Source organism: Emiliania huxleyi, assembly GCF_000372725.1.
Source record: "Emiliania huxleyi CCMP1516 unplaced genomic scaffold EMIHUscaffold_10, whole genome shotgun sequence".
Lineage (NCBI taxonomy): Eukaryota > Haptophyta > Isochrysidales > Noelaerhabdaceae > Emiliania > Emiliania huxleyi.
Genome location: NW_005202427.1, coordinates 464,347 through 491,619, shown reverse-complemented (window position 1 = coordinate 491,619; position 27,273 = coordinate 464,347). Strand labels below are relative to the sequence as shown.

At 65.2% G+C, this 27,273-nt stretch overlaps 8 protein-coding genes across 8 annotated transcripts; 3 read left to right on the top strand and 5 right to left on the bottom strand.

Annotated features, from left to right (window-relative positions):
• Window positions 1-239: 239 nt before the first annotated feature.
• Window positions 240-1,067, top strand: EMIHUDRAFT_199510 (hypothetical protein; the record flags this gene model as incomplete). Its single annotated transcript, XM_005793618.1, has 4 exons — window positions 240-283; window positions 364-413; window positions 570-724; window positions 798-1,067. The coding sequence occupies 4 exons, from the start codon at window positions 240-242 to the stop codon at window positions 1,065-1,067; spliced, it is 519 nt and encodes a 172-aa protein (XP_005793675.1).
• A 326-nt stretch (window positions 1,068-1,393) lies between these two features.
• On the bottom strand, window positions 1,394-1,778 carry EMIHUDRAFT_351247 (hypothetical protein; the record flags this gene model as incomplete). Its single annotated transcript, XM_005793617.1, has 2 exons — window positions 1,394-1,576; window positions 1,739-1,778. A coding segment is annotated over one exon (183 nt), but the record flags the coding sequence as incomplete, so codon positions are not given.
• A 465-nt stretch (window positions 1,779-2,243) lies between these two features.
• Window positions 2,244-4,960, top strand: EMIHUDRAFT_448733 (hypothetical protein; the record flags this gene model as incomplete). Its single annotated transcript, XM_005793616.1, has 7 exons — window positions 2,244-2,758; window positions 3,005-3,088; window positions 3,158-3,254; window positions 3,329-3,370; window positions 3,458-3,712; window positions 3,842-3,943; window positions 4,478-4,960. 7 exons carry the CDS (start codon window positions 2,244-2,246, stop codon window positions 4,868-4,870), a joined length of 1,488 nt encoding a protein of 495 aa, XP_005793673.1. The 3' UTR covers window positions 4,871-4,960.
• Window positions 4,961-5,203: 243 nt separating this feature from the next.
• Window positions 5,204-5,622, bottom strand: EMIHUDRAFT_199508 (hypothetical protein; the record flags this gene model as incomplete). The annotated part of the gene is made up of 2 exons (XM_005793615.1): window positions 5,204-5,430; window positions 5,514-5,622. 2 exons carry the CDS (start codon window positions 5,620-5,622, stop codon window positions 5,204-5,206), a joined length of 336 nt encoding a protein of 111 aa, XP_005793672.1.
• Window positions 5,623-9,882: 4,260 nt separating this feature from the next.
• Window positions 9,883-12,068, bottom strand: EMIHUDRAFT_448732 (hypothetical protein). The gene is made up of 7 exons (XM_005793614.1): window positions 11,890-12,068; window positions 11,378-11,813; window positions 11,162-11,262; window positions 10,766-10,883; window positions 10,515-10,691; window positions 10,343-10,461; window positions 9,883-10,228 (listed from the first exon to the last, which is right to left on the bottom strand). Exons 1-7 carry the CDS (start codon window positions 12,012-12,014, stop codon window positions 10,189-10,191), a joined length of 1,116 nt encoding a protein of 371 aa, XP_005793671.1. The 5' UTR covers window positions 12,015-12,068; the 3' UTR covers window positions 9,883-10,188.
• A 67-nt stretch (window positions 12,069-12,135) lies between these two features.
• Window positions 12,136-13,043, top strand: EMIHUDRAFT_448731 (hypothetical protein; the record flags this gene model as incomplete). Its single annotated transcript, XM_005793613.1, has 2 exons — window positions 12,136-12,525; window positions 12,600-13,043. The coding sequence occupies 2 exons, from the start codon at window positions 12,136-12,138 to the stop codon at window positions 13,041-13,043; spliced, it is 834 nt and encodes a 277-aa protein (XP_005793670.1).
• A 7,598-nt stretch (window positions 13,044-20,641) lies between these two features.
• EMIHUDRAFT_199502 (hypothetical protein) lies at window positions 20,642-22,117 on the bottom strand (the record flags this gene model as incomplete). Its single annotated transcript, XM_005793612.1, has 2 exons — window positions 20,642-20,865; window positions 21,538-22,117. The coding sequence occupies 2 exons, from the start codon at window positions 22,115-22,117 to the stop codon at window positions 20,642-20,644; spliced, it is 804 nt and encodes a 267-aa protein (XP_005793669.1).
• An 837-nt stretch (window positions 22,118-22,954) lies between these two features.
• Window positions 22,955-25,082, bottom strand: EMIHUDRAFT_199501 (hypothetical protein; the record flags this gene model as incomplete). Its single annotated transcript, XM_005793611.1, has 5 exons — window positions 22,955-23,333; window positions 23,629-23,711; window positions 23,780-24,114; window positions 24,486-24,692; window positions 24,737-25,082. The coding sequence occupies 5 exons, from the start codon at window positions 25,080-25,082 to the stop codon at window positions 22,955-22,957; spliced, it is 1,350 nt and encodes a 449-aa protein (XP_005793668.1).
• Between the last annotated feature and the right edge of the window lie 2,191 nt (window positions 25,083-27,273).

Here is a 27,273-nt window from a genome sequence, read left to right as displayed (position 1 = left end):
GTGTGGTGGCGGCGTGCCGTTCTCCCATCCCTCCCTTGGGGTGTCTGTTTTCTTTCTTTTTTAGCGTGGAATTGGACCGACGCAAGCGGCGTGGCGTGGGGCGGTTGAGCATCCCTCCGGGGGCCCCTCTGCGCCGGGGAGGCGTTGTGGGAGGATATGACGCAAGGGCAAGCACACCTTTTTCAATGTATGTGGCTCTTACGTACATTCCCGGAGGAGGACTGCTGACAGGGTTTGCGATGAGGAGTGACCGAGGCTACTTTTTGAGACTGGGAACCGAGGGGTGGCCACCCTCCTCGTCGAGGTGTGCGCCAAACCACTTCGGCGGCGCGCGCTCCCCTGCGCGTCTGTGTCACCCTCCAGGCCCTCACGCCCCCCCGGCATGTCCACCGGCAAGGAGGCTTCCGTGCCGAGTGACGCGGCGGCCACGGACAGACTCAACGGCAGCGTCGGCGCCGCTCCCAAGCGGCCACGCGACAGCGAGTAATGTCACCACTTGAGGTGGGACGGTCGACGCACACGACGGAGCCATCGCGAGCGGCCTTCTACACCGCCCGCCGCCGGCGCAGGCGTGGAGCGCTACGGCGGACCTGCTTCAAACCCCAGGACGGAGGCGCTGAGCGAGATCCTGGGCTGCGCGCAAGCGCATGGCTGCTGCGAGAGCTCGGAGGCGGAGCTTGCTCGACGAGAGCTGCTCGAGCTCGTCACTGCGCCCGACGCTGACGTTGGAGGCGCGATCAAGCTCTTAGTTTCGCAGCCTCGCACCTCTTCTTCCCGTCGCACGCGGGCTGTCGCAGGGCATTTGGAATATGACTCGGGCGAGGATGCGTCAGCACGAGTACTATTTCATCGTGCAGCGCAAACTGGCTCGCCACTACTGTTGGCTGGAGCTCCTCTCCCGCCCGACGTCGGTGATGGCGCATGACAGGCGATCACTGTACGCATCGTGCGCCTTCCTGTGTGTGTCTCCGCAGAGCCGCTGCTGGGCGGTGTCGGCCGCGCGTCTCCTCACGTCCCCGCGCCTGTCCTTTACGGCATTTGTGTGGCCCGTTTTTGTGCATCGTTAGAAGCTGCGCAGGCCTCCCGGGTTACAATCGCCGCGCGCACACGACACGCGACAGCCTCGACACCGACAGGAGAGAGTTTGACTCAAAGATATGTGCGACAGCGGTTCGTTGACAGATCTATGAGAGGAGACACAGCCTGAGCCTCGGAGGAGAGACGCAGCTCGCAGGTACAAGCGTGACAGACAGCACACTCTCACACACGAGACACACTGATGGAAAGGGCGGAGCGGCGGCGGCGACGGCGGCAGCGGTGCGCGGGCGGAGCAGCGACTGCCTGGGCGGTCGCTGCTCCGTGCCGGAGCGCGCCGTCTGCGCAGGGTCGCGCGTCAGGCCAGGGGGCAAGGCGCAAGCGTCCCCCTGGTGGCGGCGCAGGGAAACGCGGAGGTGGCCAGCGGTGGCGGAGACGCGAGCGTTTCGCACGCCGCGAAGCGGCCGGTGACGGCGCGGTGGGTGACGGGGCTGAGAGTAGCCAACACCCGACGCTCGCAAACGATGTCGGTGCTGGACGCCTGCGTAGGGGCCGCGGCAAGGCGGAGCTGGCTGGGGCACCAAGCGCCGGCGGGGAGCTCTCCCGGACTCATGTGTGCGAGCGCATGCCCTCCCACCTAATCCCCGCCTCACCATAGTATGGCTTCCGAGGCTGAACCGCTCCGCAACGGTTGTAGCTCGACCTGCACATTGACAAAGTGCGTTTACCTTGTCAGTCGTCGACGTCGCGTGCGAGATCCAATATCGCCGATCGATAGCAATCTGAGAGGATAGGGATCCGTGTCAGCATGCCGTAGCCGAGGAGTGCCGCGCTTGGGGCGCACGCGCATTGGCTTCACATTCGGTCTCAGCGCTCGGGCCGGCGCCGGGGGTCATGGGGCGACACTCGGTCACGCTCCGGCGCCTCGGGGGGGCTACAGCGGGCAGTGCGCGAAACCACTTCGCATGGCCACCCGCGACCCCACTTTGGACCGGCGAGCGCACTTGCTCGGTTCCCAGTCTCAAAAAGTAACCTCTGACCCGAAGGGTTTCTCGGGGTTAGTGCACCATTTTTCAAACTCGGGGCCCACTCCGCTACGCTCCGACCCGAATTTGGAGGGCCATGAAGTTTAAGGTGTTGCTGCGCGAAAGCGGCGGCGGCGTCGAGCGCGGAGCGGTAACAAGCTGTGAAGAGGAGCCCGGGCAAATATGTTGGGGATTTTCCTGCTCCTCGCTTCCGCCGCCTACGCCGCGCTCACCAGCTGTCCCGCGACCGCGACCCGGGTGGCCGCGGTGCCGCCGCTCGCAGAGTGGGTCGCGTCGCAGGGCGGCGACGTGTCCGTCGTCCAGGCCGCCGACGCGGCCCAGCTTGGCGTCGGCCTCGTTGCGGCTCGGGCGGTGCGGCGGGGCGATCGGCTGCTCAGCGTGCCGGAGGAGCTGGCCATCACCGCCGAGTCTGCCCTGCGTTCTGAGCTCCTCGGCGCCTACCTCGTCGAGTTCGAGCCTTACCTCGCAGACTACTCCTTCATCGCCGTCGCACTGCTCAACGAGGAGCGGCTCGGTGAGCAGTCCAGCCTCGCGCCGTGGCTCTCGTCGGCGTGCTGGCAGGTGGAGCAGCACGACCTGCCGCTGCTCTGGCCCTCGGACGACCAGGCCGAGCTCGAGCAGTCCACCGCGGCGCCGTGTGTGGAGCGGCGGCTCGCGGCGCAGGCCGACTACGAGTGGTGCGGATATGGGGAGATATGGGGAGATATGGGGAGATATGGGGAGATATGGGGAGATATGGGGAGATATGGGGAGATATGGGGAGATATGGGGAGATATGGGGAGATATGGGGAGATATGGGGAGATATGGGGCCGACTACGAGTGGTGCGGAGCAGTGGGAGTGGGGGGTAGGAGAGGGCGGAGGGCGGAAGGGCGCGGCACGCCTGTCGCCTACCCACCCCGCCCGCCCGCGTGTGCGGCCAGGCTGCGCGAGAACGTCTTCGAGGCCTCCCCGATGGTCTTCCCCGAGTCGGTCTTCAGCGAGGCGTCCTTCCTGCGCGCACTCGGGCGCTCTCTCGCGCTGCGTCGTAGACCGTTCCAGGACACACTTCCTGGACACCTCCCCGACACCTCCAGGCTCGCCTTCTCGCGCTGCGTCTTCGTGCCGGCGGGCGGGCGGCAGGGCGAGCCGGCGAGGCCGGCGCTGCTGCCGCTGGTCGAGCTCTGCAACCATTCCGCCTCGCCGAGGCTGGAGCCGAGCCCACGCACTGGATTCGGTACTCTGGAGGTATGGGACTAGGCAACCATGCCGACTCGCCGAGCGCCAGCCTTCAAGCGCGCGGCCCGCAGGCAGAGTCCAGATGAATTCGGGGGGGCGGGGGCACGGGACGCCGCACAGACGGGGCACTCACGCCTGGGTCCCGCGTCGTCCCGCAGGCTGGCCTGTTTGGGCGTGGAGGCGAGGGAGGCGCGGTCGAGCTGACTGCGCAGGCGGACCTGTCGGCTGGGGATGCGCTCACCCTCTGCTACGCCGAGGCGACGCGCGGCGAGTTGCTCCTTGACTACGGCTTCGTCGCCGAGCCGGTGCCGCCAGAGGCGAGCCTGCGCTTTGGCGTCGCCGACGACGACCCAAACTACGACGAGAAGGCGCGCGCGGGTGCTCTTAGTGGCACGACATGCCACATCCGACACGTCAGCACGGCACTGTCCTCGAGCGGGCCGCCCTAACCCCCAGCCCCGGCTCCCAAGCCCTAGCCCTAACCCCCAGCCCTAGCCCTAACCCTAACCCCTAGCCCTAACCCTCTGGCCCCTCTTGCCAAGGTGGATGTGCTCGAGCGGGTCGGGCTGAGCGCGGTGGAGCAGGGCTTCGTCGTGTCCGAGGCGGACCCGCTGCCGCCCGACCTGCTCGCCTACCTACGCCTCGTCCACCTCGGCCCGCCCTCCACGCCTTCGGACGCATTCTTGCTCGAGGCGCCGACACCGCCCCTGCAGTTAGGCATGTCCACGACATGCCCACGACATGCCCACGACATGGCCACGACATGGCCACGACATGTCCACGACACGCCCACGACACGCCCACGACATGCCCACGACATGTCCACGGCATGTCCACGGCATGTCCACGGCATGTCCACGGCATGTCCACGACATGCCCACGACATGCCCACGACATGTCCACGGCATGTCCACGGCATGTCCACGACATGCCCACGACATGCCCACGACATGTCCACGGCATGTCCACGGCATGTCCACGACACGCCCACGACATGCCCACGACATGTCGACGACATGTCCACGACATGCCCACGACATGCCCACGACATGCCCACGACATGTCCACGACATGTCCACGGCACCACCACAGCGCCCGCCCCCCGCCCCCGCAGGCCCTCTTGACCCCTGGCGCGAGAGGCCCCACATCTCCCCATATCTCCCCATGTCTCCCCACAGGCCCTCTTCGCAGACGACCTCTGGCGCGAGCACCTGCAGCAGCCCGTCTCCAGGCAAAACGAGGCGGCGGCGCTGCAGCTCGGGCACGACGCGGTCACGAGTGCGCTCGGCAAGCTGCGCGGCGACGTCCAACTCGACCTGGCGTCCCTCGCCGAGGCGCCGCGCGAGTCGGTCGGCTACCGCTGCGCTGCGGTGCGGTACGCCGAGCGGCGCGCGGTCTCTGCGGCGGCGAACGAGCTGCGCGCCGCCCTCGGGTCGCTCGACGGGCTCGAGTACTACCAGGAGAGGCGGCTCAAGCTGCTCAACCTCACGCCGGTCGAGACGGAGGAGGAGCTCGAGGCGCTTCGCTCTGCCGGCCGACGCACCTCCGACTCATCCTCCTACGACTGGTGACGTGGTGGCGGGAGCGCTGGCGCACGTTGACATCGATTTCCCGGCCCATCTGTTGATTTCCTTTTTGAGCTAGAGCGTACAAAAGAGCAAGGCCGCGGTAGAAAAACCACAGGCGCCCGCGGGCGCGGCGCGCGGGTGTTTTGATACTTTTCTCATCTTTTCCACTTTTGCCCTTATTCGTTATTGTAGAATATTTTCACCTGTGTGCGAGCCGCGGGCCGCGGCCGCACACTGCTCGGTACGCACTCGCGCGCCGTACCACATGTTGTGAGAGACAGAGAGAAAAAGAAGGACGGTTTGACGAACTAGACCATAGTGCGGAACCGCGAGAAGTCACCGCACCACCACCCTTGGCAGCACAAAGCCGCGCCAGATGTCCGCCAGCTCCGGAGCCGCTCCCTCGCGGCTGTCGAAGCGCTCCTCGTCCCAAGCGATCAGGTAGCCCAGCCGCAGCACCTCGACCGCCCGCTTGCGAGCCGCTGTTGGGAAGAGCTCGTGCGACTGCGGCGACCACTCCGCCGCCTTGAGGATGAGCCTGCCCACCTCCACCGCCTCGGCCGCTGGCTGCAGGTTGGCCGGCCTGGGGAAGGGCAGAGGCGTGGGGTGTTTCCAAAGAGAGGATCCGGCGAGTCGGGGAGAGAACATTGCAGTGCGCGCCTCAGTGCGAGTGCCTTGGCCTCGCCCGCCACGCGCACGCCGAAGCGGCGCGTCGAAGCGCTCGCGGAGACGACGACGCCGACCTTGCCGTTCATCGAGGGCCGCGAGACGAGAGAGCGGATCACGACCGTGGAACCGACGGCCGCAGCGGTCGGATCCGACTCGCTCCACGAGCAGAGGACGCGCGCCCGCTCGAGGGCAGAACGCGCGCCGGCGAGCGGGTCGGCGCCGCCGCGCAGCAGCGCCCGCGCCCGCTCGAAGGTGAGCGCCTGCGGAAGAGGGGCAATGGGCGTGAGGACAGCGCGCTCACGCCTTCGGCCGCTAGTCTCGGGCACGCCTCGAGATGCTGGAGCGGCGTCCAGCCGCGGCTGGCGACCAGCCAGGCAGCGAGGTCGGCGTGGCCTTCTTCGGTTGCAATCTCCTCGGGCGTGCCGAAGGGCGTAGCGGCGCGGGAGGCGCCGTAGGAGGAGAGGAGCTTGGCGACCTCGAGGTGGCCGTCCTGGCACGCCGCGAACAGCGTTGTGGTGCCTTGCTCATCGGCCTGGTCGATCACTGCGCCGGCCTCGAGAAGCAGCCGAACGCACTCGGGGTGGCCCTCCTGGCTCGCGATGAGCAGCGGCGTGGTGCCGTCCTCATCGGCTTGGTCGATCGCTGCGCCGGCCTCGAGGAGCAGCTGGGCGCTCTCGAGCTGGCCCTGCTGGCTCGCCATGAACAGCGGCGTGGCGCCGTCGTTGCGGGCTTGGTTGACCGCCGCGCCAGCGTCGCGCAGCAGCTGGGCGCACTCGAGGTGGCCGTTCTGACACGCGATGAACAGCGGCGTGGCGCCGTCGTTGCGGGCTTGGTTGACCGCCGCGCCAGCGTCGCACAGCAGCCGGACGCACTCGACGTGGCCCTTGTAGCACGCAATGCACAGCGGCGTGGCGCCATTCTCCTTGGCTTGGTTGACCGCCGCGCCAGCCTCGCGGAGCAGCCGGGCGCACTCGACGTGGCCGTTCTGGCACGCAACGAACAGCGGCGTGGCGCCGCTCTCCGCGACCTGGTTGATGTCAGCGCCAGCGTCGCGCAGCAGCTGGGCGCACTCGACGTGGCCCTGCCCGCACGCAACGAACAGCGGCGTGAAACCATTGTGCGTGGCTTGGTTGACCGCTGCGCCGGCCTCAAGGAGCAGCTGGACGATCTCGAGGTGGCCCTTCTGGCACGCGATGTACAGCGGCGTGGTGCCGTCGGTCCTGGCTTGGTTGATGTCAGCGCCAGCGTCGCGCAGCAGCTGGGCGCACTCGAGGTGGCCCTCCTGGCACGCCGCGAACAGCGGCGTGGCGCCGTCCTTGGCTTGGTTGACCGCCGCGCTCGCCTCGAGAAGCAGCCGGACGCACTGGCCATGGCCCTGCAGGCTCGCGACGTACAGCGGCGTGCGGCCTTCAGCGTCTGCATGAGCCACCGCCGCGCCAGCCTCGAGGAGCAGCCGGGCGACCTCGAGGTGGCCCTTCTGGCTCGCGATGAACAGCGGCGTGGTGCCGTCGTTGCGGGCTTGGCTTACCGCTGCGCCAGCCTCGAGAAGCAGCCGGGCGATCTCGAGGTGGCCCTCCTGGCTCGCGACGTACAGCGGCGAGAAGCCTCTGGCGTCTGCTTGGTTGACCGCCGCGCCAGCGTCGCGCAGCAGCCGGACGCACTGGCCATGGCCCTGCAGGCTCGCGACGTACAGCGGCGTGCGGCCTTCAGCGTCTGCATGAGCCACCGCCGCGCCAGCCTCGAGGAGCAGCTGGGCGCATTCGAGGTGGCCCTTCTGGCTCGCGATGAGCAGCGGCGTGGCGCCGTTCTCCTTGGCCTGGTCCATCGCCGCGCCAGCCTCGAGGAGCAGCCGGACGCAGTCGAGGTGGCCGTTCTGGCACGCAATATATAGCGCGGAAGCGCCGCCGCCAGTCGTCGCCCCCACGCTCGCGCCGCCCTCGAGCAGCAGCCGCGCCGCCTCGGCCTGCCCGTGACGAGCGGCCCAGGTGAGCAGCGTGTCCTGCCTGTCGGTGTCGTGCCGCGCGTCGAGCTGGGCCGCGAGCGACGTGCCGCGCGTCCCCTGCCCAGACAGGAAGGCGCGCAGCCAGGCCAGGTCGCCCCGAGCCAGGTCGGCGAGGCGGGTTGGGAGGATGGCGCCGCTCATGCCGCCAGAAAGAAGAAAATTGAAGACCGGCCTAAAACGGGGAGGGGGTCGCACGGCGTAGCCCAAGCGCGCACTCTCGTCGTATCGCTCTCATTGCGGCGTGGCGATGATTCGCCGCCAGAAAGAAGAAAAACTGGACGGCGGCGGCGCGACAGAGGAAGAAGCGACAAGGGAGAGAACGACGAGAGTGGGAAGACCGCGAGCTGGCATGAAGGTTGCAGCGAGAATCGGCGAGGGACTGCGAAGAGAGATAGGAAGAAGGCTGCAGACGCCCAAGCGCCAAGGGTGGGCGACGGATAGCGCACCACACTCCTCTTCTTAAAATCCCTGTGTGTGGCGGCGGCGTGCCGTCCTCCCATCCCTCCCTTGGGTTGTCGCTTCTTTCTTTTCTTTTTCCCGGCCTTCCTGCCCGCAGGGTGCGCTTCATAGCTCCCGGCCCGGGAGGTGAGGTTCTTGCCACACGGATACAAGTGCTCCAAGTGCTCCATCCAACCATCTCTCAGACTGAACCCAACACCGACAGCCGTGGAAGCGTTCGAAGTGGTTAGAGCGGCCGCTATAGAGGCAAAGAGGGCCACGATCGTGCTTCGTGGTACGTGGAGGGGCGCGCAGCCCGCCCTGTCTCTGTAGGCCTTCCCAGACAGCTCGGCGAGGCTGTACAGAATGCCGAGAGGGTACTGGGCAGGCTGCCGTCGAGCGACGAGCCATGCTGGCTCGTCGCGGGCTGCGAGCTCGAAGACCCGCTCGGAGCTTCGCCCAGCCCGGCGAGCCCGCCCGCACGCCCGCGTAGGAGGGTACGCCGTGAGACCTCCCACGGCGTTTTGGTGCCGATCTTTTAAATTCTCGCCGCTGGAAGGCTACTTGCTTACAGCTAGCTGTCTGTACAGAGATCGGCCAGCACCCCCAAGCGGCAGAGCTCTGCTGTTGGGGGGGGGCTGGGGGGGGGGGGGGTCGGCCATGGCTTTAGATGTGCAGGGGGGGGTACCGTCTACCGAGCAGTGTGCGGCCGCTCTGTGTGAGCTCTCCCAATTTCACTCACCTCGGCTCCACGTCAAGATCGGAACCGCGCAAAAAGAATGTTAAACACAAGCCTCTCTCGCAGCACACACTGGCACGACAAGGAAGGGCTGGACTGGCGCGGTTTCCTCTGGGCGCGGGTCGGCTGGCTGTCGGTGGCGGTGGCGCCTCGACTGGCCGTCTGGCCCCGCGTAACAAGGCCCTGGCAGGCTCAGCGGTGCAGCCCTCCCCTTTCACACTAGAAAAGAATTTAAACAAAAGAACTCTCTCTCACAGCAGACAGGCTCGACACAGGTGCGAACTGGCGCGTGCTAGTACTATCACCGGCACACCGACTAGAAAAGAATTTTCGGTGTCGTAACGATCGGAATGGCTCTGCAAGTCCCCTCCAGCGGCGACCCGCTCGAGCCTCTATCCGCGTTCGCACGGCTCCCGAACCGGCCACTGGGCGGGCGACGATACAAGTCATACAGCGCTGGCCTTAAGCGGGAGACGGATCGCAGCCGCTTTCGGGCCAGCCGATGCAACAGCGCTTCGCAGCAGAGAGTGGTGAGGGAGGAGGTAGTCTGGAGTGGTCCGATTCCGCGCCTGAGGTCAGCGCTGTGCATGTCTAGCGGGCAGCCGTTGCCCGACTTTGGCCTCGCCTCCAATCGCAGCCTGCGCACTGCGGCCAAGCTAGGGCTGGAAGCGTGCCCTGAACGCGAACCACGGCCAGGCTTGCAGAGGGAGAGGCATCGAAGGGAACAAAAAGGGGAACCGGCGGCTACATCGCAAGCGACAAATGGCACTGAAGGGAATCAGCCGCACCCCTTTAATAGCGAGACTTGGTTTGAGGATGATGAGGCGCTGCGTGCCCTTGTGACCGACCGCGTGGTTGATGCTCATCGGTCGCTGGATTCCGCCAAGCGAGACGCGCAGGGCAGCATCAACAGTCGACTTAAAGGACCTTGGATGACCATGGTTGGCGCATCTGCGACGACACTGCACGCACTCGAGAGGCAGGCTCGTCCCGCAACCGTGGAGCAGGTCTTACGGGTCAGTGCCCACCCACGACAACGGACAAGCCCACAACAACCTGGTCCTGGACCTGCGCGTCCCGCACGTGGCGTCCCGTGGCAGCGCACAGCCACACGCACAGCCACAGGCCGCGTCCGACCGTCCAGGGAAGTGTTCAGTTTAAAACGATAGTACAAGAGAGTGTATATGTGAGTCTTCAATCATGACGTAGTTAGTACTGACGTAGTAGCACTGGGGGGGCTGGTAGTGGTTGCATCATTGCGCACAAGGCTGGGCGGGTGGTGGTCACTGGTCTGCTGCTGGTGGTGCGCTAGTCCGCTAGAGATCTGTCGGGCGCGGCTGGGCAGCTCTATGCACCACTCCGGCCATTCGCGCGCACAAGCTAGTGTCCTGCCAAGGTGATGCCCTTCCCACGAACGGTGCGTATGCCAAGTCTATCTCGACACGACGCGACCGAGCCGACGAGAGACTCGACTCAAAGGAGCAACCCCTCGTCAGTAACGTAGATTTGCCACCTGCACGGGAGCCGCTAGCCGTCAGACTACTGCGCTCGCCGTCAGCGGCAGGGAGGTTGGGGTCGGATGCAGAGAGGGGAGGGGCGGGAAGGAGAGGGATCGAGGGAGCGCCACCGCAAGAGCCACTCGACCGCCGTAAGCGGCAAGAAGACGAGATTCAGAGGGAACGGGAGCTCGAATCCAGTAGTCACTTGGTAGAGAAAGCCGCAGCCGGCGAGCGTGAAGCCGACCACCTGCGGCACGAGGAGGGGCGGCTCGAGGTGCGCGCCGGCCATTCCGCATAGACGGGCGCGCTGGCGGCCTCATCGAGGGTCGAGTCCTCGGGGGACCACCCCTCCTTGAAGCAGGGCAGCTTCGGCAGTCCCTTTGCGTCCGTGAAGAGGCCGTGCTCTTCCATGAGGGCGAAGAGCCCCTCAGCGAACATCCGGCCTCCCCGCACAGCCGCGTAGAAGGCGCTGATCGCCTGCGCGCCGCGCGGGAGACTGCTCAGGCCGACTCGGGCGCGGCGCTCCTCTCCCCCCGCGTGGCGGCGCGGACCGTCTGCAGCCAGATGGCGACGAGCGTGGTGACCAGCGCGAGGGCAGACTGGATGATCGTCGTGCCCCAGTGCTGAAGGTCCGGGCCGAGGAGGGCGACCAGCCCGGGGAGGAAGCAGCTGCTCGCAACGCGAGGTGTGAATGGAGGCGCCGCTGCTCTGCGCTGCGCAGAGAGAGGGAGAGAGGGTAGAGGGGAGGGGGGGGGGGGGGGAGAAAAAAAAAAAGGAAAAAGGGGGGGGGGAGGGAGGGAGGGAGGGAGGGAGGGAGGGAGGGAGGGAGGGAGGGAGGGAGGGAGGGAGGGAGGGAGAGGAAAAAAAGAAAAAGAGAGAGAGAGAGAGAGAGAGAGAGAGAGAGAGAGAGAGAGAGAGAGAGAGAGAGAGTAGCAGAGAAGGAGCACCGCGTGATTGGGAATTCGAACATCTCGGCGCATGCGAGCGCCAGCGAGATAGTCCTCGCGAACTCGAGGCGCAGCGTCGCGAGCACAGACACGTACGCGGCCTGAGGAGGAGGAGAGAGCTCTGCGACAGGAGAGCTTGATGCCTCCCACGGCTATCTTCCCACGGCTATCTTCCCACGACTATCCTCCCACGACTACAAGGCCACTACGCCGCACCCACAGGAAGCCTGCGGCCGCCTGCAGCCTCTGCGGGTCCTGGACGGTGGACATGGCGAGGGCCGTCTTGTGTCTGAGCAGCTCGCGCGACGTCATCTCGTCCACGTCGGCTACGCCGTTCTCGTCGGCGTCCACGTCGTTGTCCTTCCGGCTCGCGTCCGCTACCGACTGGGCCTCTGCCACGACGATGCCAACGTGATGGCGCAGCTGCTCCCAACCGAAGATGCGGAACGCCTCGATCGCCGCGACCGAGGCGAAGAAGTGGCCGCCGAAGAGGCACAGTGCAGCCCCAAAGACCATCCGCATTGCATTGGTCGGCAGCTTTGAGAGCACGCTGTACCCAAAAGCGTACATCTTCCAGTAGAGCGGAAGCAGAACGCGCAGCACAGCGATGAGGCCAGAGACGGCCGGCTCGATCGCTTGTCGTGTCCTAGGCCTGTTGCAGTGGCGAGGGCGGCGGCGGGCTGAGCGGCGGCGGCGGCGGCGGCGGGCTGGGTGGAAGGGGTGAAGGCCTGTCGCCGATGGCTCCCGGCTCCGAAGTGGTCCTCACGAACTTGGCCAGTCGCGCCGACTCGCTTGAGCGCCGCTTCAACACCGGCGCCGCCTCATCGAGCTGCTGCTGGTACGGACGAGGCATCGCTCGTCGGGGGCGAGGCCGGAGAGTTGTCCCAGGGCCAGGGGTCGGCAGGGACACTCAACAAGCCGAGCACCTTTTTCTTTTTTCTCCCGAGGAAGAAAACTGGCGGGCATTCGGGTGTATGTCCTTCGAGCGCCTGTTCGGCGCCGCGGAGCGGGCCATCGAGCGCTTCAGCTCGTCGAGCGGCGGCGCGGCGCTCGAGGCTGCACGCCAGCGCGCCGAGCAGGCACAAGCAGAGCTGTATGACGGCAGCGTGCCGCCGTGGCAGACCCTGTCCGAGCAGTTTGCCATCCTCGAGGAGGAGCTCAAGGCGCGCATCCTCGCGCTGTCCGCGCAGCAGTCGCTCTTCACGACCGCTGCGGCCGAGCAGCACCGCGCCGCCACCCGCCACCGCTCGGTGCTCCCTGGCTGCCTGCCCATGGCGACCGCCGCGCTCGAGGCGGACCCGCAGCTCGCACAGCTTCGCTTTCGACTGGTTCCGCGCAGGCTGAGCGAGGAGGACTTCTGGCAGGTGCGAAGGGGCTTAGTTCTGTTGTGTGCGGAGCGGCTGAACTACTTTTGGACGCGTCCATGCGGTCCCTGCAGGTGTACTTTTGGCACGTGGCCACCGCCAAGCTCGACCTGTGCAACGACTTTGCGAGCGCCAACGCCGCCAAGCGCGACTACCTCGGGGTCTCGCAGGCGGGCGGGGCATCGGCTGGGGCGGCAACGCCTCCGGCGGCTCGCCCGCGCGTCCGCGACGAGGTGGGCTGCAGCGGTCGCAGCGCGCAGTCCGGCCAAGGCAGCCCGGGAGCAGACGCCGCAGCGAGCGAGGAGTTTGGGTTCGACCTGGAGGCGAGCCAGCACCGCTTTCGCCCCGCTCCTTGGCCCAGCAGGCACACAGCGCGTCCCACCCCTTCCCAGGAGCTCGACGCGGAGTTCGAGCGACTCGTCGGCGGTGGGAGTGCCCAGACACACACCGCGGACGTCGACGCGGCGGCTTACGAGGCGGCGGCAGACGCAACGGCGGAGGCTCCAAAAGACTCGTGACACGGCACTGGCGCATGTGTGAGTCGGTTCAGGCTGTTTTCTTCAACGTGGCATACCTCGTAGAGTGAGCTAATGTCAGTGGCTGGTGCACAGTGTGGTAAAGTGCACCGTGGTAAAGTGTGCAGTGATGACACAGCCCAGAGCCGCAGCGCCCGCCCGCGCCGCCGCAGCTAGAGCGCTCTACTTCGTACTAGCACCGTGAGAGGTAGAGAGCCTAATCGGCGTTATCGACCGGACACAACTCACAAGACATGACAAGAGTCGTGGAGGCTGGAGCAGACACCATGCCCGAGGGTTGCGCGCAATCCGAGCCGGTTCTGCCGGGCGTCGGTAAAGAAACAAAACAAAAGGCACGTGATCAACAATAGAGGTAGGTCGAGGCGCAACGCGCAAGGAAGCTCAAACTCGCACGTCCATATCGAAACGGCGCTCACACGCTCCTGCCCCGAGATGGGCGGCGACAACCTCACTGCCGTCCTCGCACTCGTCGTGCTCGTCGCCACGATGATTGTCCCACTCGTCTTGCTCTTCAGACAGCAGAAGACGCAGGCCGGCGAGGAGGAGGCACGCGCCGCCGTTCTCGAGCGGGCGCGGCTGCTACAGGAGAGGTCGGCGACGCGGGTGCAGGCGGCATTTCGCTCGTACAAGTTCCGGGTGCTCGACGCACCGGCGGTGACCAAGTCGTGGCTCATCGCACAGCGGCTCAACGAGGCGCGGGAGGCGCGGGAGGCGCTGCAACACCTGCAGGCGCCACACGACGCCACGCACAGACACCACACACGCGCTCGTCCTTCTTGACCCCCCCCCCCACACTTACACTTGCCAGGGCGAGGCGCGGGAGACGCAGGCCAAGTCGAAGCTCGCACGCGCGACGGCGGAGCGGCAAAAGGACAAGGCGAAGCTCGACCGCACCCTCGACTCGCTGCAGATCAAGTCCGCCGAGTGGGAGTTGGAGCGGGCGGAGCACCAGCGGCTAGCGGAGCACCTGCAGGCGCCACACGACACCACACACAGACACGACACACGCACGCGCGCGCGCTTCCACATCCTCCCTTCCTTCTTGATACGCCAGGGCGAGGTGCTCAAGCGCGACCAGTGGCTAAAGCAGGCGAAGGACATCATCGACGAGTATCGGAAGCGCACCCTATTCACGATGCCCGGTCAGCCCGCCGACGACCCCCCCTCGCCCTGCCGGAACCAGACGCTGAAGGGCGTGAGCTCGCCGATCTTCCGGGAAGAGCCCGCATAGCAGCAACTCCTAGGCGGTTCTCTGAGCCCCGGGGGCCGGATTTTTAAAGACCTGTTCAGAAATGAGTGGAGGTTTGGGGGCTTAAATTGCCACTCAAGAGATTGCAGGCACGGGGGTCCCTCTTTTAAGAACGTTTAAGAGAATCGCCGGCCGCACGCGCGCGCTCGCCTTGAAACACCTCGGCAGCTGCGCGACGCCGAGCCGCCGCCTGCTCCTCCGCCGCGTCGTGCACTCGCCACCTCCTCCGCCGCCTCGGCCACCTTCGCGTCGCTGCGCGCCGCCTGCCGCTCCGGGCACGCCTGCGGCAGGTCGCCGAAGCCGCGCACGCCACCCACCTCCGGCACACGCGACGCCGAGAGCGACGTCAGCGGCGCGCGCTCCACGCTCCCGAGCGCGTCGCGCCGCATCCAGTATGAACCGAGATCGCGCGTGCGCAGGTCTGCGCGATACACCCGATCCAACGCCCGGGAATTTACCTGGCGGTGGCCCAGCACTCGCGCAGCGACGGCGCCGTCACCCGCCAACGCCGGCTGCTCGCACGCGTCTTTGCGCAGGCCCCACGCGCCCACCTTGTGCCGGGCCATGCCCAGCTGGCGCCCTGTCTCGATCAGGCGCCGGCAGAGTCGCTGCACGTCGAAGCTCTCGGTGAACAAGAAGAGCCCCGTCGCCTCGTCGACGCCTGGGAACAGAGGCCGGTCCAAGGCCGCCTTGTCGAGCACCAGCCATCCGCTCGGCACGCCGCCACTAGCGCCGGCAGCGTCTCGTAGCCCGTGTCCCCCAGCTCGAGCCTGGCGAATCCGCTCGGCTCGGCCACCTTGCGACGAAGCGCCGCCACGCTCGCTTCGCTGAGAGCTTCGAGTAGCACGCCCTGAAGCTTCTGCAGCGCAGCAGCAGGCGCACCACTCCGCCCCACGCTGTCCAGCACGTGGACGGCGCTCGCCATCTCGACCGCGTTGTCCTCCGGCGGAAGCTCCGCATCGCCCGCGGCCGCTTCCCGAGCGCGCTCGTTGCGCATCCGCTGGTGGTGGGCCTGCCGACGCGCCACGCCGGCGCCCGGGTGTGCCTCGCCGCCGCGTCCGGCGCCGGCCATCGATGTTGTCCGCCCGAGCGTGACTCGCAACTCCACGAGACCTCCACGACCTCCACGACCAAAAACGTCGAAGCGTCTCACTTGAGCACTTGAGCACTGGATAGGGTCGATTCCGCATGGTGGTACGGGACCCCTCGATCGTCTCGCCCTCCCTCGCTGGTGTGTTCATTGGGGGGGGGTCATAACAAACACGGTACAGGATCGAGGTGCACGCTGCTGAAGCAGTGTCGTGGTCCCCCTTCTCCATCGTCTCACTGTGAGACGTCGGCGTCTCACTATTTACATACATACATCCCTTAGCGCCCACCATGCCCGAGTTTTGGACCCGACGGGGCGGGTTCATACTGTGACCCCCCAAAAAGTCACTCGTACGTTAGACAACCCCAGCGGACTCCCTGAACTCCTGCGAGGCTGCGAGGACGGCGAGGCACAAAAAAGGAGTTCCGCTCACCGGCAAAATAGAGGACACAATGAAAGAAAGCAAAACAAACGTCTAGGCATGCATGCAAGCTACGCAATCAGCTCTCCCGCGGCTATACACAACATCGAAGGGATGGCATCGTCGAGCGGTGCGGCCAAGCGCTTTTCATCGACGTTTTCAGTCCGCTCCAGCCTTCAGCAGCAGTGCCTTTATCTCCGTGTGGCCTTTCTGGGTGGCAGCATGCAGCGGCGTTTGCGAGGTGTGCATACCGAAGCCAAGCGTGGAGGGAGTGCTCGGGTTGGCGCCCGCCTTCAGCAGCTCCAACACCACCTCTGTGTGGCCTTTAAAGGCGGCAGCATGCAGCGGCGGTTGCGAGGCGAGCATGCCGAGGCCAAGCGTGTTGGGAGTGTTCGGGTTGGCACCCGCCTTTAGCAGTTCCGCCACCACCTCTGTGTGGCCTTCCGTGGCGGCAGGTAGCAGCGGCATGGCCGAGGCGAGCATGCCGAGGCCCCACGTGAAGAGAGTGTTCGGGTTGGCGCCCGCCTTCAGCAGCGCCGCCACCACCTCTGTGTGGCCTTTTGCGGCGGCAGCAAACAGCGGCGTCGCGCGAGGTTCTTGTTTCTTATCACCCTACTGTGAACACACTACACAGGCGCCTCTGGAGCGGCCGCACACTGCTCGGTACCCCCCGGGGGGGTCGGACCCCCCCCCCCCAGCAGCAGCGCTCTGCTGCTAGGGGGTGCTGGCATCTCTGTACCGACAGCTGTAAGTAAGTACGGCTCTACGGTTAGCGTTCCAGTCGGCGGCGAGGTGCTGGATATTAAATGGCTTGAGGGCGAGCCGCATGGCTTCCACCACGTCGCTGCCCGCCATTGCGGCGACGCGTCGCGGCGGACCTGACAGTTTTGCCGCGCGACGGGGCCGCGCGCGCGTTTCGAAAAAAGAAAAGTCGTTAACCCTTTTACGTACACATTTCGAGCGAGTGAAAACCAACTCCTGAGCACGGCGCCGCAGGCGCCTGTTGATAGGTCCAGGTGATAGCCCTGGATGGGCAATGCATTCGCCTACCTGGGCCTCAGATCGCCCGACCGCGTCCCGGTGCTCTGTGGTCGGATTTGTGACGCCGCCGCACCGCGCCGCGGCCGGGGGCCCGCCGGAGGACGAGGATGGCCGTGACGGACCGGGACGAGCTCTGGGAGGTTCAGTGTCAGTGAGTATATTGTAGAGGCCACCCATGTGCACAATATCTTGACTGAGAGCTAAGCCAGGGGAGGCGATGCCGGGGCCGTACAGCAGCTTGATGGTGCTTCGCCGGCGTAGAAGCGGCCGCGGCGGGCTCCGGGTGCCTGAAAAAGACGGAGTTACGTGGGCTGTGGGAGAGTTACTGTCGACTCAAACGACACTGTGCCGTAATCCTCTCATATATGGCTAAATATTTACCGAGCCGTTTTAAAGTTCCACCGCTACGACTGGAGATATATCGAGATTTGGTCCTCAGGACCCTTATGAAGCAAAAGGGTTAAGCTCAGTCGATCGATTTCGACGAGCGAGCGATCCGAGGATCGAGCGGGGGACCGATAGGCTAGAGAGATCAACGCTGATCGATCATCGTCAGCCGAGACGCCCGAGTGAGTGGATCACTACACGGCTTTTAGTGTGGTAGTACAAGATAGACTCACATGGTCACAAGTCTTTAGTAAAACGCCAGCACTCGACACGACGAAGGTGTATTGCTATTGGGCTCGAAGGCGCGGTGAACACAGCCGCCTCGAGCGTACGAGGTGGGAGGGGGCCGCGGCGGCGAAGAGGCGGGAGCTGGGAGAGCTGGGTCCAATGCCCTCTGCTGCTGGGGGGGTCGGGACCCCCCCCCCCCAGCAGCAGCGCTCTGCTGTTGGGGGGGTCAGACCCCCCCCCTAGCAGCAGGGATGACTTTAGATGTGCAGGGGGGTACCGAGCAATGTGCGGCCGCTCCTGGGGGGGTGGGGCGGGGAGATAATTGATGAGCGCTGTTTGTCCGTTTTTCGTTGAGGAAAAATTGCGCAGCGCAGGCCAGCTATCCGGCTTGCCTCCGAGCCTCTCCCACTAGATGCCTCGATGCCGCCGACGCCGCGACGGCATCCACCACGTCCACCGCCGCGTCCATTTGCGGGCACGCGGGCTGCATAGCACCCTCCTCCTCCGAGCTCGGTGGCGATAAGGTGCGTTGTCCTGTGGACGTCGCGAGGAGGTGCCTCTGCCACCGCTGCGCCCAGGGAGCCGTCACAGCGCCTGTCGCCGTGGCGTCGGCAGAAGAGCGACGATGGCACCGTGGCGACTCAGACGACGCGGGCGGCGAGGGAGGTGGCGAAATAGTCTGAAGTTCGCCCGTAAACTCGTCCGCCGTCACAAAGCGCCGGAGGAGCGGCTTAGGAAGCGACTCCTGAGCCTCGCGAAGCCATGCCGGCGTCTCGCTCGCCACTATCGGCGGCGGCGCTGGCTTTGTCTCCCCTGCCGCCGCCGCCGCCGCCGCCGCCGATGCCGCCGACACAGTGACTGTCTGGTTGCCTCCCTCGTTGCCGCCATCGGCTGCCGACTTGGCGCGACGCTCAGCCTTGAGGCGGCTCTCCCGAGCCGTTGCTGCAGCGGCGCCTTGCGCCGCCATCTGTGCGTCCTGTGCCGCCGCCGTCGCCCGTGCTGCCGCATCCTTGGCTGCTTCGAGAGCATCGTTCCAATCCTTTTCGAGAGTGGACAGCTTTGCGTCGAGAAGGGCAAGCTTGGCCTCCAGCTCTGCCACGTGGCCCGCCTGTGATTCCGCGCCGTCCAGATCTCTGTCTGCTGACCTGAGCCCACCAAGCCACCACATGATCACGGCCGCCACTGCTAACGTAGCAGCTGTCGAGAGTGCCAACGAGAGCACCCATTCTGGCAAGAGTGGCCTTGGTGGAGGCGGCGGTGGGTAGATGAGCGACAGCACATTTTCGACGACCGACATCTCGAGGCCATTCACGACCGAAGTCACCGACGCCGCGATTCTCCGCGCCTGCTTGGAAGCCGCCATGCCAAAGCCAAGGCCACTCCGCTCGCCCACGTCGATGTCGCTGCGCACATGCTGGTATTGGAGAAGCTCGACGACTCGAGGGAGCTCATCGGCTTCGGCAGCGGTGTAGAGAGGACTTGTGTTTTGCAATGCTTCGACGCCCGCAACAACGTAGCAGAGAATCAACAGGGCAAACAGCGCGACTGCCATATGTCGAAAGGGGGAGGTGCGCCGGGGGACGTACGAGTTCCTTGGCCTGCACACGCACACGTGGAGGTCTGAAAAGAATTTTACAAAACTCTCCCTCGCACAACACTGGGCCGGGACTGGCGCGCACTGGCACTAACACAGCTCTGAAAAGAATTTCACGGACCCAAGCACGATTCAAACGCGGAGGGGCGAGTGGGATACACGGACCGCCAGCGAGAAATCATGAAAATACCGCTAAAGTCTATCGCGTATATCTGAAACTTCTCCCCGACGTATATCTCGACAATATGTGTGTCTCGCGCCTTAACGCGTTGAGGTATCCGCGAACGAAGGTACTTCGAGACAACTTTAGCCATCGTTGAGCATGGGGAGGGGTAGGGTTCCCTTGCCCCAGCCTCAACGCTCAAACCACACCGGCCGTACGCCACGCGGTCGGATGTCGCGTGTCACGTGTGTGTCCAGTTGTGTGTCGAGTGTTGTGTGGAAGGTTGACCTTGACGAGCTATGTTGCACCAGACTGCGGACCAGATTTTCAGTGCGGCGCGGCGGGGTGGACATCGCGAGAAAAATAATTTTACAACAAAACTCCCTCGCACGACACTGGGCACGGGACTGGTTAGAGTTGTTTGGTATTGAATCTCTCTCGGGACTGGCGCGCACTAGAAAAAGAAAAAAGCCGCGGGATGCGCGTTGCAATGAAAAAAACGTCACGCGTCTAATTTGTTACCTGCTACGGCGGCCGCACAGCAAGCATCAATGATTTACCTTTGGGTTCATGACATCGATGCCCGCTAATAATCCAAACGGACTGGCGCGCCTGTCTCACAACACTAGGCACAGCAAGAAAAAGAATTTAAACAAGAGAAACTCTCGCTCACAGCAGTACATTAATGTACACTTGAAGGCTGTGTGTGTCTCGCGCCGTGCCACGTGCAAGGCCAAGGAACTCGTACGTCCCCGGCGCAGCTAGCACATATGGCAGTCGCGCTGTTTGCCCTGTTGATTCTCTGCTACGTTGTTGCGGGCGTCGAAGCATTGCAAAACACAAGTCCTCTCTACACCGCTGCCCAAGCCGGTGAGCTCCCTCGAGTCGTCGAGCTTCTCCAGTACCAGCATGTGCGCAGCGACATCGACGTGGGCGAGCGGAGTGGCTTTGGTATGCTCGCCTTGGCGACGCCGCTGTTTGCTGCCGCCCTTAAAGGCCACGCAGAGGTGGTGGCGGCGCTGCTGAAGGCGGGCGCCAACCCGAACACTCCCTTCACGTGGGGCCTCGGCATGCTCGCCTCGGCCACGCCGCTGCATGCTGCCGCCGCCCAAGGCCACACAGAGGTGGTGGCGGAGCTGCTGAAGGCGGGCGCCAACCCGAACACTCCCTTCACGCGTGGCCTCGGCATGCTCGCCTCAGACACGCCGCTGCATGCTGCCACCCAGAAAGGCCACACGGAGATAAAGGCACTGCTGCTGAAGGCTGGAGCGGACTGAAAACGTCGATGAAAGAGGAGGCGCTTGGCCGCACCGCTCGACGATGCCATCGATGATGTGTAGCCGCGGGAGAGTTGATTGCGTAGCTTGCATGCCTAGACGTTTCTTTTGCTTTCTTTCATTGTGTCCTCTATTGCCGCGGGTGAGCGGAACTCCTTTTTCGTGTGCCTCGCCGGAGGCTGGACGACCGTTCGCCAAACAGCCCGAGGTTGGCGTGCAGGAACCCCTTCTTCTCCCCCACCTTGGGAGAAGCCAAGGCGGCAGCCACCTTTGGCACATCAACTTGTTTGTTGCCGCCCTCCCAAGCAGCGCTCAGCCTGGCCATCTCGCCGACGTGGACCTCGGGGGGCGTGCCTGGGACAGCCACGCCGCGTGAGCCTATCTCGAGGCTCGCGTCCGGCATCTTGACGTCCGGCATCGTGATGGTGCCATCGGGGAGCTGGAGCTTCCCGTCGGGCAGCTTGATGCTCCCGTCGGGCAGTTTAATGCTGCCTTTGGGCATTTTCAGGTCGACCTTCGGCAGTTTCGCGCCCACCTTTGGCATCTTCACGTCGACGCCCGGCGCCTTGAACTCTGCGTCCGCCTTCAGCGCGCCCAGATCGACTCCAGCACTGCGATACGTAGGAGCCTTCACCTCCACGTCCAGCTTGGGCGTGGCAATGTTGCCGCTCGGTAGTCCAATCTCACCCTTGGGCAGAGCCACGCTCCCCGATGGCCCCTTGAGGCTTGCGCCTGGCATCTTGACGTCAACGGCTGGCATCGTGATGGTCCCGTCCGGCAGCTGGAGCTTCCCGTTGGGCATCTTGATGCTGCCATCGGGCAGTTTGATGGTGCCGTCGGGCATCTTGATGCTGCCTGACGGGAGCCGAAAGCTTCCATCGGGCATCTTGATAGAGCCGGAAGGGAGTTTGATGCTCCCGTCTGGCATCTGAATGCTGCCATCCTTGAGTTTCACGTGGCCGTCTGGCAATTTCACGTCGAAGCTCGGCAGCTTCCCGTCAACACCTACTTCTGCGGACCCTCGACTCGCGCTGCCATCAACCGCTCCATCCCCCTCGAGCTTGCTCTGGATCCACTTCGCCAGCGTCGACGAGCCCATTCCGTATCCTCCGGGCAGCACGCGATAGTCCCTCGTCTCGACCGTCGGCGGCTCGCCCCACGCGGCGGGGAAGCGCCCGCTGCTGGCAGCGCCGCTGGGTGCCTCAGGAGCGAAGAACTTGTCTCGGTTCCGCGCAAGCTTGTTGCCCTTCTCGTCGATGCCGAGCCGCTGCTGCTGCTCATCCGTGTAATAAAGCGCCGTCCACGCGCCCATGTCGCGCACGCCCGCCGGCTTTTCAATCTCTCCGCGCGTCCACGCCGGGCCGATGCTGCCCGGGCCGCCCACCTTCAGCGCGCCCCCACTGGCCCTCGCTGACGCGCCGGCCGCAGCGCTCTGGTCGTCTGCAGTGCCTGGTGCGACGCCTGCTGAGCGATACGTTGGGCCCTCGGAAGGGCCGTCTGGTTTGCTGACGCGCCAGCCCGCATCGTATTTCCCCTTGCCCAGCTGAGCGTCCGTCTCCTTTTTGCCCAGCTCCGTGCCTTCTTCAGTCGAGTTGAGAGGAGACATGCGGACTCAGACCCTGGCTGCAGTGGTGGGGGAGGATGCGGGACGTTGCCGTCGGCGACAGACCTCCCATACGAGTTTTGGCGAATAGCACGAATAGCCGGCTTCATTAACTTCTATTAGTCAACTAGGAGGAGATGATTTTTGGCGATCGTCCACCCCAAAACAGGGAAAGAATAAGAGGAAAGCCATCTGAAAGAGAGTAAGAGCCGGCTCATCTCTCTGCCCTTCCTCCCTTCGCTGCACTGGGATGTGACATGTGTCTCATGCGTCGAGTGTCGGTCGGTCGGCCCGGAGGGCCGGGTAGGAGCGGTCTAGGTTTTACCTCTACCTCTGAGGGCCTGCGCCCCCCCTCACCTTTACCTCTGGGCAGCCGTGGGCCCTTTACCTCTACCTCTGAGCGACGTAGCCGTGATTTACCCGTGTGTGTGCTTGATCTCGTGATATCTTCGCCCCCTCGAGGATCTCGGTTCTCGCGCGAGAGGCGAGTGAACAGTGATCTCTCGAGTGATCTGAGATGTTCAGATATGGATTGCTCAACATAATCTCTTGCGATTTTCACTCGCCGCAAAAAGGGAAAATACGGCTGGTTATAGGTTAACTTTTTATTATAATAAAATCTCTTGCCACTTGCGCAGCGCGCACGTGAGTGTTTCTGAGAGCCGCTTAGGTGAGTGGCAGACATTTCAAAAAATGGGCGCCGCCAGGCGCCCCGCGCTGCGTCGTGCGTGCCCTCGAGAGTGTCGTGTGCCAGGATGCAGGCGGGCGTTTGGAGTCTGAGAGGCCGCAAGCTGGCGCCCCCCCACACGCGCGAGGGCACCGATGGCGCAAACTCTCCCCTCATTCATCGCCGTACATGAAGCGGTGCCAGGCGGGCCGCCGACGTGCCGCCCCCCGCCACGCAGAGGGCGTCGTCGCCCTCCACTTGAACGGCCAGCGCGAGCGACGGCGGCGGCGAGGGTAAGCGCGTGTCCCGTAGAGCTCGCGCAAGGCGGCCCTCGAGAGCCGCGGCCGCGCGACAGCGGAGCGCGGCTGCGCCTGCGGCCCGCCAAGAGCCGCCGCGACGCTCCGCCAGAAGGGCGCCATCGCGTGGCTCGCCTCGAGGATGTCTCGAGCCGCCGAGCGGCACGGCGGCGCCGGAGGCAGCGGCGGAGGGTCGTCGCCGAGCAGCACGCGCATCACCGCCGCCGCGGAGGAGGAGATGGAGCGCAGGTTGTACCTGCGTCGGTGGTGACCGGTTGCACGGGCCCGGAGGGAGGGAGGGAGGGAGGGAGGGAGGGAGGGAGGGAGGGAGGGAGGGAGGGAAGGGGGTGGGGTGGAAGGGAGGGAGGGAGGGAGGGAGGGAGGGAGGGAAGGGGGTGGGGTGGAAGGGAGGGAGGGGTGGAAGGGAGGGAGGGGGGGAGGGGTGGAGGGGTGGAGGGGTGGAGGGGTGGAGGGGTGGAGGGGTGGAGGGGTGGAGGGGTGGAGGGGTGGAGGGAGGGGTGGAGGAGGCGGCAGGGGATGGGCCGGCGGACCCCCCCTCGAGAGCGACCACCAGCCGGCCGGCGGCGAGGGAGCGCAGCTGCGCCGTCATGTACGCGTAGCCGGCGGGGGAGACCTGCGGGGGAGCAGTGCGGGGGAGCAGTGCAGTGCGGTGCTCGGCAAAGCCGCACAACCTCTCGCAACGAACGAGAGGCAGCCGAGAGGCGCGGGGGGGGTTTCAGACGCCTCCATGCCGCCGAGCGGGTCGCGCGCCGCCGCGTCGAAGCCGGCGGCGACGAGGACGAGATCCGGCGCGAACTCGCGCGCCACCGGCATCAGCAACCGCTCGAAGGCGGCCGCGTACTCCGCGTCGCCGTACCCGGCCGAGCTCCACGGGATGTTGAGGCTGAAGCCCCTGCCGGCGCCCTCGCCGACGGCGTGCGCGCCGCCGGTGCCTGGGTAAAAGCCGTGTCCGTACCGGTGCAGCGAGGCGTACAGCACCGAGCCGTCCTCTTCAAAGATGTGCTGGATGCCGTTGCCTACAGCCACACCTCCGACCCAGCTGCGAGGAGCCACTCGCCGCTGCCGCCCGCTGCCGCCACACACTGCCGTGGTGGACGTCCCAGTCAATAGGAGGTGTCTAGGAGGTGTCTAGGAGGTGTCTAGGAAGTGTCTAGTGCACTGCCGTGGTGGACGTCCCAGTCAATAGGAGGTGTCTAGGAGGTGTCTAGGAGGTGTCTAGGAAGTGTCTAGTGCACTGCCGTGGTGGACGTCCCAGTCAATAGGAGGTGTCTAGGAGGTGTCTAGGAGGTGTCTAGGAAGTGTCTAGTGCACTGCCGTGGTGGACGTCCCAGTCAATAGGAAGTGTCTAGGAGGTGTCTAGGAGGTGTCTAGGAAGTGTCTAGTGCACTGCCGTGGTGGACGTCCCAGTCAACGACCAGCACGCGCTGCACGCCGAGCCGCGCGCGCGCGACCGCCGCCGCCACGGCGATGTTGTTGAGGAGGCAGAAGCCCATCGCCTGCCGTGCCTCGCAGTGGTGGCCCGGCGGCCGCACCACCGCCAGCGCGTTGGACAGCTCTCCCGTCACCACGCGAGTCGCGAGCTCGACGACCGAGCCTAGACACTTCCTAGACACTTCCTAGACACTTCCTGAACGAGACGGCGAGTCGCGAGCTCGACGACGGAGCCGCAGCTCAGCAGCGCCGCGCGGCCCGACTCGCCCGCCGCGAAGTAGGTGTCGGCGCCCAGCTGCAGCCCCAGCGCCTCGTGCGCCTCCTCCTCCCCCTCGTACCGCCGCACCGCCCTCCTCGAATGAGAGCGCGAGTGGACGAGCTCGAGGTCCGAGCGCGCCGCTGGCCGCGCGGGAATGAGCTTGGCGCGGCCGACGAGGCCCTCGCGCAGCAGCGCGTCGTAGACGGCCACTATCCGGGCGGGCCGCTCGACGTGCTCATCGTACAAATCGCCGCGCTGCCAGACCTCTGCGCCGGCCGAGCGGTGCAGCAGCATGGGCGCGACGCCGCAGAGCAGGCCGGTGGCCGAGTCGGGTGCGTGAGACGGGTAGGCCGCATCACCGCCTGCCGGAGGAGGGCCGTCGAGCAGCCTCCTCAGGCCCGCCGGCCAGCGGCGCGAGTCTGAGAGCACCGCCTCCGCCTCCGCCTCGGCCGCCAGCTCGGCCGCCTCTGCAGCCGCTTCCGCCTCGGCCTCGGCGGAGATGCCGCCGTCCGGGTAGGCCAAGGCGCGCTGGATAAGCTCCTGGAGGACGGCGTCCTCCTGGGTGGACATTGCTCAAAAAATTCAGGAGCCGCGGGCGGCACGACTGGCTCCACACGTTCAGACGCGCTGGGCCAGTTCTTGGCCAGTTCTTCGTGTTTCGGGGGGCAAACCCTGCCCGGCCCCTAGGACCCCGGGTAAAGGCCCAGGTGTGGCCTAGGGCATCAGAAGGGACCAAGAGGCGCTTGGCGTTCGCGGACGACTTTTACTCATGTTTGGACAGATCCTGTCGCGAATCGTAAATCCCACTAGAGGTCCCCTGTGCGCGGGCCCCGCCCCCAGCTCTGGGGGGCGGGGCCCTTGCGAAGGAAGAGACGGCCAGAGTTGTACAGCAGCGGACGATGGACAACGAAGCATGAGAGGCTTGATAGGAAAGCTCACACAGACGATCGATACTCGCGAGCACAGAGTGTCGCAGGAGATTGTGGAGAATGAATGACCTCCAGACTGACCCGGAGAATCCGCGCCACGCCCTCTCGTATCGTCTGCTCGAACTGAAGGACGAGGAGTTGCCCGCGCGGGAACCTGCGCTGCCACAACAGGAGCTGCGGAAGGTAGATGCCCCCCGCAATCCAGCTCGGACTAGATGAAGCTTGCTGTGATCGGATCCAGCATTCGGCTGTTGCATTGCCGACGCTGCGCTGGCAGCCTTTCGACTGCCAGTGCTCATACTCACACCGAACCAGCGCGAGGTGCGGCGGAGCATGGCCACCAGGAAGCGCGCCAAACCATGGCTGGCATGAGGCCTGACGCGATGTCCAGAAGGACCATTTGGAGAGACTCGGAGTCGTGAGGCGATGGTTGTACCAGCTGAGGTGGCGGGCAACGGGCTCCCGGAGCAAGGCAATCAGACGAAGCTTTTGGGTGGCTTTCGCGGCAGCGGCCAGGTGGCCCAGCTCATTCGCGGAATACCACGTATGCAGGCGTGTTGGAGTGCCATCCGCGTAGGCCCGGCAGGCGACCCCTGCGGCCCGCGGCCCAAAAAGGCTGGAGTATCCTTCGGCCGTAAGATTCCTCAGGGCGACACTAGGGGCCTCGCTGTACCAAATACTGAGCTCCTTCCCGTTGTGACAAATGTCCACATCATCGTCGAGGCAGCCACATGCACCATTCTGGTAAAGCGATTCGTGCAGTGACGTACTGCCGGCCTTGGCGGCGCCAAGGACGTGTAGCGTGGGAAAGAACTCGTTCTGCAGTTGTTGTGCGTCGCTGCTGTCACCGGCTCTGAGTCTCGCTGGCGTGCCGTTGCTGGCGAGGGAGGGAGGGGGGAGGAAATGCGTCGTCAGAGCGCGCATGCGGCGTGGTAGCAGAATCGCCGAATCTCTCTCCACATTCCAGCGTCAAACTCCATCGGCTCTCATTGTGAAATCATTGGTTCTCAAAATGAAAAAAAGAAACACACACGCACGCACACACACACACACACACATGAGGGAGACGCGGCGGTCCGAACCGCGTCGTTGGGAGGCGGGTCTAACCCCGCCGTCCCCGGCGACGAGCCTGAGCAGTGCACGCGGGAGCGATCGCACACCCTTTGTTGAATCGTTAAACAGACGCGAGCTCGCGGCGCGGCCGCGGCAGCAAAAACAACAACCGTCTACTTCTCCTTCTCTTCTCGTCTCGTCTTGTCGCAGGCGCACACGCGCGCGACGTGCGCTCGTTCGCCGCGTTCGCTCCGCGAAGGGCGATTCGAACCGGGAGCCAGTCGGCGCAGCGGCGGCACGCGGCGGCAAAACGCACGACGCTCACCTCATGGAGATGCTGCGGCTTTGGCACCTCCTGATATAATGCTGATTTTTTGCTGAGCGGGGCGGAGGCACGCGGGCGGCGGAGGCGGCGGCGGACGACGTCTACTTCCCCTGTGGTAGCTTAGCGATCAGGGAGGATCTACCTGTTCGGCCTCGAGGAAGCTGCTGGGGGAGAGGGG